Source organism: Apteryx mantelli, chromosome 25 (genome assembly GCF_036417845.1).
Source record: "Apteryx mantelli isolate bAptMan1 chromosome 25, bAptMan1.hap1, whole genome shotgun sequence".
In the NCBI taxonomy this organism is placed as follows: Eukaryota; Metazoa; Chordata; class Aves; order Apterygiformes; family Apterygidae; genus Apteryx; species Apteryx mantelli.
Genome location: NC_090002.1, coordinates 8,076,555 through 8,088,768, shown reverse-complemented (window position 1 = coordinate 8,088,768; position 12,214 = coordinate 8,076,555). Strand labels below are relative to the sequence as shown.

General features: G+C 58.0%; 1 protein-coding gene across 1 annotated transcript; it reads left to right on the top strand.

Annotated features, from left to right (window-relative positions):
- The first annotated feature begins 275 nt into the window (after positions 1–275).
- Positions 276–9,028, top strand: FMOD (fibromodulin). Its single transcript, XM_013942009.2, has 3 exons — positions 276–414; positions 3,785–4,795; positions 7,665–9,028. Exons 2-3 carry the CDS (start codon positions 3,805–3,807, stop codon positions 7,814–7,816), a joined length of 1,143 nt encoding a protein of 380 aa, XP_013797463.1. The 5' UTR covers positions 276–414; positions 3,785–3,804; the 3' UTR covers positions 7,817–9,028.
- The last annotated feature ends 3,186 nt before the right edge of the window (positions 9,029–12,214 follow it).

Genomic DNA, 12,214 nt, shown 5'->3' with positions numbered 1-12,214 from the left:
TTAATCTGGCCAGAGGCCTCCTCATCACTTCCTGATGAGAAACACAGGAGACCTAACAACAGCCCTTTTAAAAACAACATCCTTGATTCCACTAACTCGTTAAACAGAGAGAGCCTGAAAAGTGCCAACACTCCTAGGAGAAAAGACGAGAGAGAGAGAGAGGAAAGAAAAAGCAGGTTATTTATAACGCCAGGCAGCATTAGGGTCTATTCAGTCTCTCCTGCAAACTGCCTGCTGCTAGGAGGTCACTCCCCAAAAACCTGCCGAGCCCGTGACCTGCAAGCACAATATTTGATCTGGCATCTAGGGCGGGCACCAGCTTTTGCAAATTGGGAGACTCACTCACATGCTCCTTAACACCCGGGAGATCCAGGAGAAGAACAGCCACGCTTTGGGAAGGAGGCTCTTAGCTCGGTAAGTTCAACTCTATATTTATTGTGATATATATATATATTTTTTTTAAGCTTGATTTCCATAGCCTTGCTGGGCGGGTGGCATAACGCCGAGCGAGGGTGCCCCGCGCAGCGCGTGCCAGCAGCATGGGTGGCACAGCGCTGCTCAAACTAATGCCGCGTCTGCGTTGCGGGGAGCCCCCTCCGCTTTAGCAGCTCTTCACGTACTTGGCACAGGAGGCCGAGCGGGGGGATGCACGTATATGTCGAGAGATACCCAGGCTTGTGCAGGTACCTGCTCACAGCCCCCCCGGCCCACGCAGCCCTTCCAGCAAAGCACAGCTCTGCCCGGGGTGGCCGGGCAAGGGGAGAGTTTGTTTTATGCCCGGCAGCAGACAGCAGCGATGGGGGGAAGAGCGCAGAGTCCATGGCTGTCCAAAGGCTGCGATGCCCTTGCTCCAAAGGCTGCTCCGTATCTCGGCAAGGAGCTGACCCAGTTAGACCAGCAGCCTTTGGGAAGCGAGCACGGAGATTCAGAGATGAAATACTATCGTAGCTGGCACGCTCAGCTCGGACGCCACCCCAGAAACAGCGCTGAAGCTGGCTGGGGATGGGAGAAGCAACCTTTAAATAAGGCAGGGGAGAAACGGTGTCTGCTGAGGACAGGCTCAGGGTTTAGCGGTTTATTGAAGGGGGCACACTGAGAAAGGCGAGGGACCCCTTGGATCAGTCCTGCCCGGCACGGAGAGACCCCCGGGAACAGGCAGCTGAGTGGCTCAGCCACCCGTCAGCGTGGCTGGAAGGAGCCCCTGTGCAGAGCGGCTCTGGTATTTTACCAGGCAAAGTGCCCTGGAACGGGAGGAGGAGAAAAATCTAGTCTGCAACTGCCTCAGTGCCAAGCTCTCGGCATGCACGGAGCATCCCCGAGCACCACGCCTCATCCGCCCCTCAACTGCAAGGGCACACGGAAAGTAGAGAAGGAGGGAGAAAAGGAGAACGAGGGGGAGCCCTGCCTGCCCACCGAGGTCTCAATCCCTCTTTTCTTCCTGCGGGAGCAGCCTGCCAGGGTGCCTCGGTGGCAGTGCGCTCCCCGGCTCGGAGCAGGACTGTGCCTTCTTTGTGTGCCGGGCTCAGAAATAGCACCAGGGCTAGAAATACCCTCCCGCTGCCACCGCTCAGACCACTGCACCGGGGCTGGGGTGCATCAGGTCAGGCACAAGCAATCCAGGCAGCTCCCTGGGAGAACGGTTTTGGTGAGGGAAGAAGGAGCAGGCCACCAAGGATGCAATTTGGGAACGCCCCGTGGGTGCAGCAGGCTCCACCACCACAGCTCCGTAGGGGCACCAATGACATGGCCACGGGGTGCTGCCAGCCAGCCAGAGAGAGGAAAATGAGCAAAACAGCAATTTAGCTATTTGCACGGACAGGTCAGGGATGGGGACACAGCGAGGTTTCATCATGCAACCCCACGACCAACCCCTCTTGGGCAGCCCTAGTGTCTGATCCTGGATTTCCCCAGCACCAAGGGAGTTTGGGGCAGGTACTGGAGTGATGAACCCTCTGCCCATGTCACATAACGCGGGTCCCGGCGTGCCAGACAGCCAGAGGGACAGCCGTGGGTGAGAAACACCCACTGGCACCACAGTCCTCCAGCAGAGCAGACCTTCCTCCAAGAGCCTGGAGGAGGGACGCGGCCCCGTGTGTTGGCTGTGCTCCTGCCGTAGGAGCAGAGCTGGCAGAAGGCACGCCGGCAGCCCCACGCTCCCAGCCACGTATATAGGAGCCAGCAGGCGGGAGAGACTCCTCTCCCCCTCTGCACAGCACAGCCCAGAGCGTTTCCTGGAGGCATTTCAAGCTGTCTCACTCGCATGCTATCCCGTGCGCTAGGTTAGTCACCAGGGGAAGGATGCAGGGCCGTAGCTAAAGTCCTCTCCAGCCGCCAGCGCACGTGCTGGGCACGGACGGCGTCCCCTCCGGGCGAGCGGGCGCTAGTCCCGCTCCACCGAGGCGGAAGGGGCTCTGCAGCAGGTTACCTGGTGTGTCTCTGACCGGCCAAGGGGTACAAGGCACAGCCCAGAAGAGAAGTAAGATTTTCTGCTTCACGGACTAAATCCCCATGCACTAACCCACTGTCTGCCTTGCTCAGGCCCCTCGCCTTGTCTTACGGTAGCTAGACATACGGACTTGCAACCGTAGTCAGGGAAAGCCCGGGGGAAACTGTGCTGCCTGGGAGCATTTAGCTCTTCTCTCTCTCTCTCTTGTATTTTAGCCCTAGACAGACTGATTTTCATAAACACAGTTAGGGTTTTGCGCTGGCTCCCTTTCCCATTTGTCACGCTAGCCTCAAAGGGCAGAGGGATGATACCGCTTTGATGTCGGGTCAGGAGAATTAGCTGAACTCAGAAAATCTAGGCTTAAGAGTCTTTTAATTTCAAAATAAGCCAGAGCTTGTTTACCAGGATTTACATCAGTTGCTAGAAGTAGGAACATCCTGCATTTTTGTGGGGGAAGGGAGAGCTGGATGAAACCCACAGCAAATCACATCACGAGCAAGCCTAGTATAAATATAGCTCCATCGAAACATGCCATGATCCTCATCAACCTGTTCTTGCAACTCCCGCTTTTCTCCATTGGGAGCGGAAATAGAGCCTGGTCAGATGACGCCCATCTGAACTAATGAACTCACGGAGCCGGCCACCACGGCCTCTCGCACCCTCTCTGGGCAATAAGAAACACTTCAAACATTGGTTCCTCTGGAGCTGCTGCCTGTGAACCTCACAGCGGGGCCCTGCCTTGGCCCGTGGCTGCGAGCACCCCCTGAGCTGCAGACCTTGGACCCTGCAGACCCACCGTGTTAAATATCCATGCAACAAGTAGGCGCCGAGCCTGGGTTTTAGTGCCAGCCCTGCCCTCACCCACTTGCTTTGGTGGTGAAGCCCTTTCTCCTCCCTCCTGTGTATAGCCAATATATATGCAAACATTCTGGGGCAGAGTTGTGTTGCCTTACACATACTCTGCCTAAGACTACGGGCCCTCAGTCTCGCTTCTCTACCCAGCTGTGATAGAAGTACTAGTAGTAAAGATTTTGCAGGCAAATAGCCACTGAAATAGAGGTTTCCAGAAAGCACGAGGCAAAAGGGTGGAGGTATGGTAACTTCAGAGGAAATGTTTGCAGACACCTTTTTTTTTTAAACTAAGATTCACACAGGACCCTTGTTACTCCAGCTCTGCTGCTGAGCACCACCAACCTAGCACCAGAGCTGAGACCAGATCCAAAACCTCGGAAGTCCCAGGCCACAGGGTGCAGCTCGCCTGCTTCTACCATATATATCAGACCTGAAGTTGCTGATGGTTTCCTCCCTCCCACCCCATGTTTCTCCTCCTCCCTACAGGTTCCTCCAGGGTCAGCATCATGCATTGGGCTACAGTCCTGATAGTTGCTGGTCTCTGCGGAGTCTCCCTGGGCCAGTACGATGAAGAAGATGATTTGGCTTGGTTACAGTACTATATGCGACAGTCCCGGCTGTCATCCTATAACTACATGCCATACTACGAGGATGAAAACACCCCCTATGTTTACTCTTATCTTCCGGCTCCAGACACGGAGGCAGAGCCTGGCCCTGAACCTCAACAGGCCCCTTCCCGAGAATGTCCCCAAGAGTGCGACTGCCCCCCTAACTTCTCTTCAGCCATGTACTGTGACATCCGCAATCTGAGGTATCTGCCCTTCGTGCCTTCCAGGATGAAATACGTCTACTTCCAGAACAACCAGATCACCTCCATCCAGGAGGGGGCTTTCGACAATGCCACGGAGCTGGAATGGCTCGCGCTGCACAACAACCAGATCACCAGTGAGAAGATGGGCAAGAGGGTCTTTGCCAAGCTCAAAAACCTGGAGAGGTTATACATGAACAACAATAACCTAACCAAGATGCCTGGCCCCTTGCCCCGGTCCCTGAGAGAGCTCCACTTGTCTTACAATCAGATCTCCAAGGTCCCATCCAGTGCTCTGGAGGGCCTGGAGAACCTCACAGCCCTGTACCTCAGCCACAACCAGATTTTTGAAATGGGAGCATCCCTCAAAGGGCTCAACTCCTTGATCCTTGCTGATCTGAGCTACAACCTCCTCAGGAAAGTCCCTGACGGCCTCCCAATGGCTCTGGAACAGCTCTACCTAGAGTACAACTACATCAACACCATTCCTGATGACTATTTCAAGGTCTCTCCCAAACTGCTCTATGTAAGGATGTCCCACAACAGCCTGACAAATCAGGGTCTCTCTACCAACACTTTCAACAGCAGCAGCATCCTCGAGCTGGACCTCTCTTACAATAGGCTTCAGAAGATCCCGCGGGTCAGCACCAACCTGGAGAACCTCTATCTTCAAGGGAACCAAATCAATGGTGAGCAGATCTCTGTCAACCAAAGCGCGGTCGTGCAGGGATAGCAATAATGTACAGTGGTCAGTGCAGCAATGAGGACACAGAGTCTTTTCCTCCCTGCTGGTGGCTGCCCCATGTAATGGTCTGGGCAGGAAACTGCATTCTGGGAGACTTAAGCCCTGCAGGTGGCCCTTATCAAGACAGGAATGGGGCCTGTTGTGTCCCAACACACACCTGGAGCCAAAACTCCCAGCTCTGAACACTCTCCTGCAGACACCTGCAGTGATCAGTTAAGCCACTAAACTAGTTTTCTCTAGCAGTTAGCAGGAGTCTCAGCATCTCCTGGTGAGGGTCACCAGGGGCCACACCCCAAGAAACCAGCTGTGGGTGGAAGCTGCATGCACAGCCTGGGGAGGGGAGTGCAGCTTTGCCTTGGCTTGTTCCTAAACCTTCAATAATCCGCGAGGTGATGCTGCCTCAAGCTCTCCTTGTGCAGGGCTCTGACCAGCCCCATCGCAGGAGGAGCGTTGCTGCTCAGCGCTGCCCTCCTCTCCCTCCCTCTCCTGCGCGTGGGAAAGCCTTGCCGGGCTCCCGGCACAGCCCAGGGTGCAGCCCACGGCCCCAAAGCCACTGGTGGGATCCAAGCCCGAGCACGCCGGTCCGGTGCCTAAGGGGTGTCCAACACCTGCAAGGGGCCTTTCTGCTCCTTCTCTTGTCCAAAGAGCCCCCCAGGGTGGGTCTGAGAGACGCGGCTTTCCCAGGTGGCTCTGCTGGAGCCGGTGCTTGGGGAACTGCACGTCCCTGCAGCCGTCACAGTCTGAGCAGCTGAACCGCTCATCCCTTCTGCTGCTGGCCAGGGCCCGCGACAGACAGGAGCTTCTCTTTATTAGAACCATCAACACGGCGTCTTTTGCCAGCACTAAAATTCACTCCATTTAATACACAAAATAAATAAAAGGAACAGATTGTTCTGGAATTGCTGTTTATAAAAACAGCTACAAGAAAACATACTAAAACTCCTGGAAAAATCCTCTCTTGCTTCCTTCACCTGCCAGGCCCTCAGGTCAGGACTAGGAGAGGTGAGAAAGCCCTGGAGCAAGCCGTGTTGTGTGGCTCGGGCTGAGGAAGCGTTCGTGAAGCCATCAGCTGTTGCAGGGGAAACACACAACCCCGCACCAGGGAACCGACAGAAATACAAAAACAAGAACAGATTCCCAAATGTTTGCTTTCAAAATTTGTAGCTGTTAAATTCTGCCCACAAATGCCATGAAACCACCGCGGATGCGCTGGCAGTCTGTTTCCAGCTGTGGGTTTTGCAGCTGACCTTCAACGCTTACCAAGCTCCTCGGGAGCCCCTCGCCCTGCGGAGGGGAGCGCTGCGGCGGCAGCACGGCCGCCCCGGTTCCTCCGTGCACCCGGGAGCTGCTCGGGGAAATGCTGTTGCCCTCTCCTGGGCTGACAGTGATCTCCTGCAGCACCTCTCCGGCGGAGGAAAACTCCCGGCCTCTCCTGTGGGGCCTTTTCAGAGCGACCGTGCAGAGTTTCGCAGCCCTTGTGAGCTAGGTACATTCAGCCCCGATAGAGAGTTTAAGGGTGGAACCCTGGACTTGTCACTAACGCGCTTTAGTCTCTCTCTGCATGGTCCTTTCTGGCTCCCTGGGCAGGCTGGTCCCCGTGGGTGGACGTGCAGCACCAGGCGCCAAGGAAGCTGCTCGTTCCCCGAGCAGCGCCAGGGCCTGGAGCTTTGCTGCCCTCTAGTCGGTCGCTGCTCTCCCAAATCCTGCACAAGATCTGGAATTTGCTCCGTGTTCTCCCTCCGAACCCAGACCCAGCAGGGACGGTCAGGCAAGGAGGGACCGGAGCAGTCTCCTCGCAACTGCCGCAAAATGCTCTGCGCAGCGACCCTGGTGTCTCACATTCACGCTGAGGCCAGGAGACACAAGCCACGTGGTTATCCCAAAGTTCAGTGAGGCTCCAAAGCCTTTCCAACGTGTGCCTGAGTTTTCCTGCCTCGGGCAGAAGAGGTGCTCACAGAAACGTGCCCCAGCTGAAATGAGAGGGGATGTTTGCTGGCAGGAGGCTGCCCCTGCGCAGCCCAAGCCCCGCGTCCCGCGGGGACCAGGGCGTCCTCCCTGCCAGGCACGCTGCCTGTGTGGTCCCGCTTTTGTCTTGGTGGCTCAGGGAACTGGGGACGGGAGGGTGTAGCGTGTGAAGACTCGTCAGAAAGGCTGCAGACGCAGTTCCCAGTAAAAGGCAATGTTTTCGTACGACTCCACCCATGCTGCTGCTCTTTTTTCTACTAGCGCTCAGAGCAGCGGAAGGGAGATGGAAAGGACGGCCGAGAGCCCGGGCCATGGGAGCGGGACCAGTGCCCTGTTATGTGGCTTTTGAACACTTGAATATGCACAAAGTGTTGTTGGCTCCTTCTGACTCCAGCTAGAAGAATCAGTAACTCTTTTAGCTAAAGAGGGAAGGGTATTTGGACAAAATTTTCGGGAAGAGTTGGTGATCTGGGGGTGCTTTCAGTTTTTTCCTGAAAAAGGAAAAATCTTAACAGAGGCTGACTGCCAGAGGTCGGTACCCATCAGACCCACCTCCAGACCAGGCTCACAGTGTTCCCCCAAGGTCAGTCACCTCCGAGAGTGCTGGCCCGCATCCGTGCACCTGGGTCTCCGGAGAACTCTTGGGAAGGCTGCTAGGGCCGGGTGCTGCTAGGTCCAGCTTTGCCCTCCAGAGCGAGATGGGGAAACGCAGGGGCCTGGTTGCTATTAGAGGTTTTGTGGGTCTGCTCTGTCCAGTTATTGCTGATCTCCAGCGGGGCGTCATGCAGGTTAGTTAAGGAGGCTGGGGCCAAAGCCAGCTCTCAGCCCTCGGTCTCCCTCCCCCGCAGAGTTCTCCATCAGCAGCTTCTGCACCGTTGTGGACGTCATGAACTACTCCAGGCTCCAGGTGTTGCGGCTCGACGGGAACGAGATCAAGCGGAACGCGGTGCCCCCGGACGCCCCGCTGTGCCTTCGGCGCGCCACCATCATCGAGATCTAGCCCGGCCCCCGGCTCCCTCCCCGTCCTCAGGACAGTGCTCCCCCCTTCCCGGGGAGACTCTCACTCCCATTTCAATGCAGCTTGACGGTTCGACTTGGCTTCCGCAATAGTGCAATAAGGGTACGCCAACAACAGCCTACGCAGGTGCCCGGCCAGGATCCGTCCATCCCCAAACGCTCCCCCTTCCCGGCTCTCTGCAGGGAGGGGACGGGTCTCGGCACGGTTCCCCCCGATCGCCGCTCTCCAGAGCGCTGCTGCGCCGCCCGCGTTTGCCGCCTGCCGCTTCCACCGCTTCGGGTGGGACACATCCCATCTCCAAAACATGGCATCGAGCAACCAGCTCCAGCTTGGAGGGTTTCAGGTGCGTGTTCTGCAGAATGAGCAAGTTTAAAAGGATTCATCCCGGGCCAGGTTTTTGGCCTCAGAGGTCCCTGGGAGGTGCCCCTGGGAGGTGGGGAGCTGCACAGGGAAAAGGTTAAAGATCTCCCAGCTGACAGCAGCCCTCACGCTAGGATGGGGGAGAGCAAGTCCACGCTTTTCCCCATCTGTCCCTGCTCCAGCAGCCTCCTGCTCCAAACAGCTCCAGCGATAAAGCTAATGGGATAGAAACCTTTCCTGCTACTGCCAAGCAGCCGTCAGCTGCTAAGGTTAGAGGGAAACTGCCCTGAGAAGCAGGCTGTTCGTGGGTGTCTCTGAAGGTGTTCCCTACATCCTCCAAGGCCACCGGTGCAGGCCAGCGAGGGGCAGGACCAGCGAGGCAAGGGATGGGGCACACGTGGACGCGGCACATTTGGCTTCATCCTTCCCACCAGCTTGGTGGGGAGCTCTTCCCCCACCAGGCACCTGGGGTCTCCCATTTAAACAAATAACAGTAGCACATGCATCAGTTAGCACATTTTAATTCCATAAAACCCAAAACACCCACTTGGTTCCTTGGACAAGCTAGTTTGGGGACCAAAGGGGCAGCTGAGCTCTGGAGATGACTTGCAAAGCTGAAGAGGTCACCTAGACCCTCCACATTTAAACTGCATGCTAACACTATAGAAACAAAAATCCAAAAAAACCTGTACTATCACGACGCATGAACTGTAGATATCATACTGATGAATAAAGCCCTTTCTGTAACTGCATGAAATGCGTTCGAGGGATCCCAAATACAGAGGCCAAGTTCCGAGCGTCTTGGCGGTGAGTTGGAAACAAACGGTCCTGAGCTTTCACGGTTTCAAGTGTAATTTGTTAGAAGAGATTAGTAAATTTGGGTGCCTGGCAGGAGATGCTTAATATTTTCAGTGGAGAAAAAAATCAGCCATTTTCCAGTCTTGAGTTAAATGTCTGTAAGTGCAGCTATCCAAAACCAATCAGCCATTTAAAAAAAAAAGGTAGGCCAAAAAGCCCAGGCGCTAATTTTTCCATCAGACCCTCACCCCAACACTCCCAAGCTCCAAGGACGGGTTTGCACACCCAGGTTGCACCCTGTGGAGTTGAATCATATCTGCTCACGTCCCATATGATCCCACCTCGGAGCTGCCTGTCCTGCAAGGAACGAGCAAATTCCCTTGAGAAAACTCTCCGAACGCCCTCCTCCAGCGCCGCCGGGGAGAAACGCACCGCGGCCCCTGCGTACAAGCCCCCGGCGCTCTGACGCCCGCTTTTGCTTCAGGGCTCCGGTTTCCCGTCTCTCTCGCATAGCAGATTTTTCTGCAAACATAATTCAGGCTGGATTTGCCGTCTAGTGGCTGTAGCAGACACTACACACACGTACGCTGCCTTCCCCGCACCGGGGAGCTGCCGCTCACAAGCGCATCCCATCTGGAGTCCATGCAAGAACAGTTACAGAAAGGAAAAAAATACAGTGAAAACTGTCTGTTAAGAGCGAGGGAAGAGGAGGGATGGCAGTGCAACCGGCAAAGTGCTTCTGGTCTGTATTTTCTGGCTGCTTTCACATTCTCCAGTGTTCGGCCCTGCTTATTTTTAACAGTTAAGCTGGAGGTGGCTTAAAAAAAAATCCCCCACGGGCAGGATTTTTATAGCTCTGGAATTGCACAGAAAACCTCATCTGCAGAGTGCACACCTCTCCTCTGCGCGCCGGGGGCTGTTTCGTGCCGGGGGCTGTTTTGCGCCGGGTTTCTCGGAGCCCCTCTCCGACGCGCGCGAGGTCGTGCTCCCGGGGCGTCGGGGGGATCATTGCACAACAAGACGGGTCGTTACCTCCCGCAGCCAAACCGTGCTCCCGAGGGAGGCACAGACCCCCCCGGAGGTCCCAGGCCGGGGCTCAGGAGCAGGGACAGCCCTGCTCGTGCGTCCCCGCTGCTGGCCGAGGAGCCCCGGGGCTGTCACTAGGTGTCGGCGTTGCCCGTCGCATGTGGCCTCGCTAAGGCTGCAGGGGGACGGCAGGGGCGGCCCCGGCTTTCCCTCCCCAGGGCCCGGAGAGCAGCGCCGGGAGCGAGCTGGGAATAAACCCCAGCTCACTCCAGGAGGAAAGGAATCGAAGATGCGTCCCCGGGCTGAGCCGACCGGGGGACCCGGGGCTCTCCCAGCACGGGACAGCCGGGATCCGGGCCAGGGTGGGATGCTCGCCGGCACGCTGAGCTCCCGGGAGCCCCATCCTCCCCTACGCCGCTCGCTAACCCGCGTCCGATCCTCTGCAAACACGCGCGGCCGCGACCACAGAGCAGCCAGCGCGGATGTGTCACAGGTCCCGCTCTCACGCTGCCGCCCGGGACCAGCCTGGTTTCCGCAGTCCTGCTCCACGGAGAAACCAGCTCGAGGCAAGGCCCAAGGCGGTGGGTTTTCTCTGGAGAGGACCACCCTGGGCATAAAACCTGGGCAAAGGCATGGGAACGATCCCAGTGCATTAGGCAGCGCGCTGCAGGCCTGGAGAACTGCAGCTGGGAGTAAATCACCTCTCTGCCATTAACCACCAAGACACACACCAGGGCCCCGCGTCCCTCCTCCTTCCCAGCAGCAGCAGCAGCACCTAGCCCAGATCTAAGCAGGCCAGGTGGGATGGGGACAGGAGTCCCGGCGCCCGGCTGCACACCATGCACTGCTGCAGACGCAGGAGGGGAGGACGCTTGCAGGATCCTCCAAATCCGTCGAGCGCCACCTCCGGGAGCTGCCCGGGCGCCCGCACACACCACTCTTTGTTCCCACACCGAGCTTTCGCCCTAGAGCGCCGGCGCCCCTTCCAAAATCAACACGGGCCGCCAGAGCCGAGGGATGTTTGCACGGGAGGCCCCTGTTTGCCCACCCAGCCCCTGGCCGCCGGCGCAGCGGGGCCCCGCGGCAGGGCTGCTTGCACGGGGGCAGGCAGCGTGGTTCAGCCCTGGGGGCCAGAGCAGAGCCGAGCCCGGGAGATGCAGCAGCCCCGTGCTGCGTCCGGCAGATGCTTTATTCCCTTTGGGCCGTTGCAATTGCTGATTTACGCCAGCTGGGTGATGGGGGCTGCATCAGCTGGGGGATCGGGGCTGCATCAGCTGGGGGATCGGGGCTGCATCCCCAAGGGACGGAGCAGAGGGCCTGTCCCCCAGGCTCCCTTTTGCACGCTGCCGGGCTGCACCTTGCTCCGAGAGGGAAAAAGCGCAGAGCGCGACCCCGATGGGGCTGCCCCGGCGGAGGAAACCGGGGTGGGACCCCGAGCGGGCTTTGCAGCGGCTCCGGGGACGCAGCGGCGCTGCCACCCCGGCCGAGGTGCCCGCCGGGTCCCCTTCCACCCCCCCCCGGCCAGCCCCGCTCCCCAGCGGCCCCCGGCCACCCGCCTGCCCCCATCCACCCCCCTCCCCAAAAAAGGGGGGGACCCCATTGGTCCGCCGAGCCCGCGGGCGCCCAATCGCCGCCTTGTCGCCAAGGGGCTGCCCGGCAGGGACGGCGATGGAGGGAGGTTTTCCTCCCCTTCCTCCTCCTCCTCCTCCTCCTCCTTCTCCTCCTGTTGCTGGGAGGAGGCTCAGGGCTGCCCTGGGAGGCCGCAGGGCCGGGGAGGAGGAGGAGGAGGAGGAGGAGGAGGGAGCCCTGGGCTTTGTCCACGTCCGCAGAGGAGCCTAAAGGAGGGCGAAACCCCAAAGCAACAAGGGCTTGAACCGAAAAGCGGCTCGCCGGCCCCCTCGCAGGTGTGCCCCGAGGGGGGCTCCCCCGGCCGCCGGCCCTTTCCAGACTGCTCACCCCCACCCTCCCTCCCCCCCCCAGCGCTTTTCCCCCTGAAACGCTGCTCGCCAGCGAACGCAAAGCATTTCCCACGCTTCCCAGGTCGTTTGCAAACGCCCCTTTGCGAGGGTTTTTCTGCAGGAAGTGCAGGACTTTTGTTTAAAAACAACCCCCCAAAAATATTTTCCTCTGGAGAGGAAAGAAATTACACGAAAATTACCCAGCAGTGAGCAATGGGGTTAAGTGAGTAAGTGCAGT

Bases quoted from the DNA above. Each gene is read 5' to 3' on its own strand.
- FMOD (XM_013942009.2), top strand. From the start codon at position 3,805: ATGCATTGGGCTACAGTCCTGATAGTTGCTGGTCTCTGCGGAGTCTCC. The intron at 4,796-7,664 runs GTGAGCAGATCT...CCTCCCCCGCAG, and splicing joins TCAAGGGAACCAAATCAATG to AGTTCTCCATCAGCAGCTTC.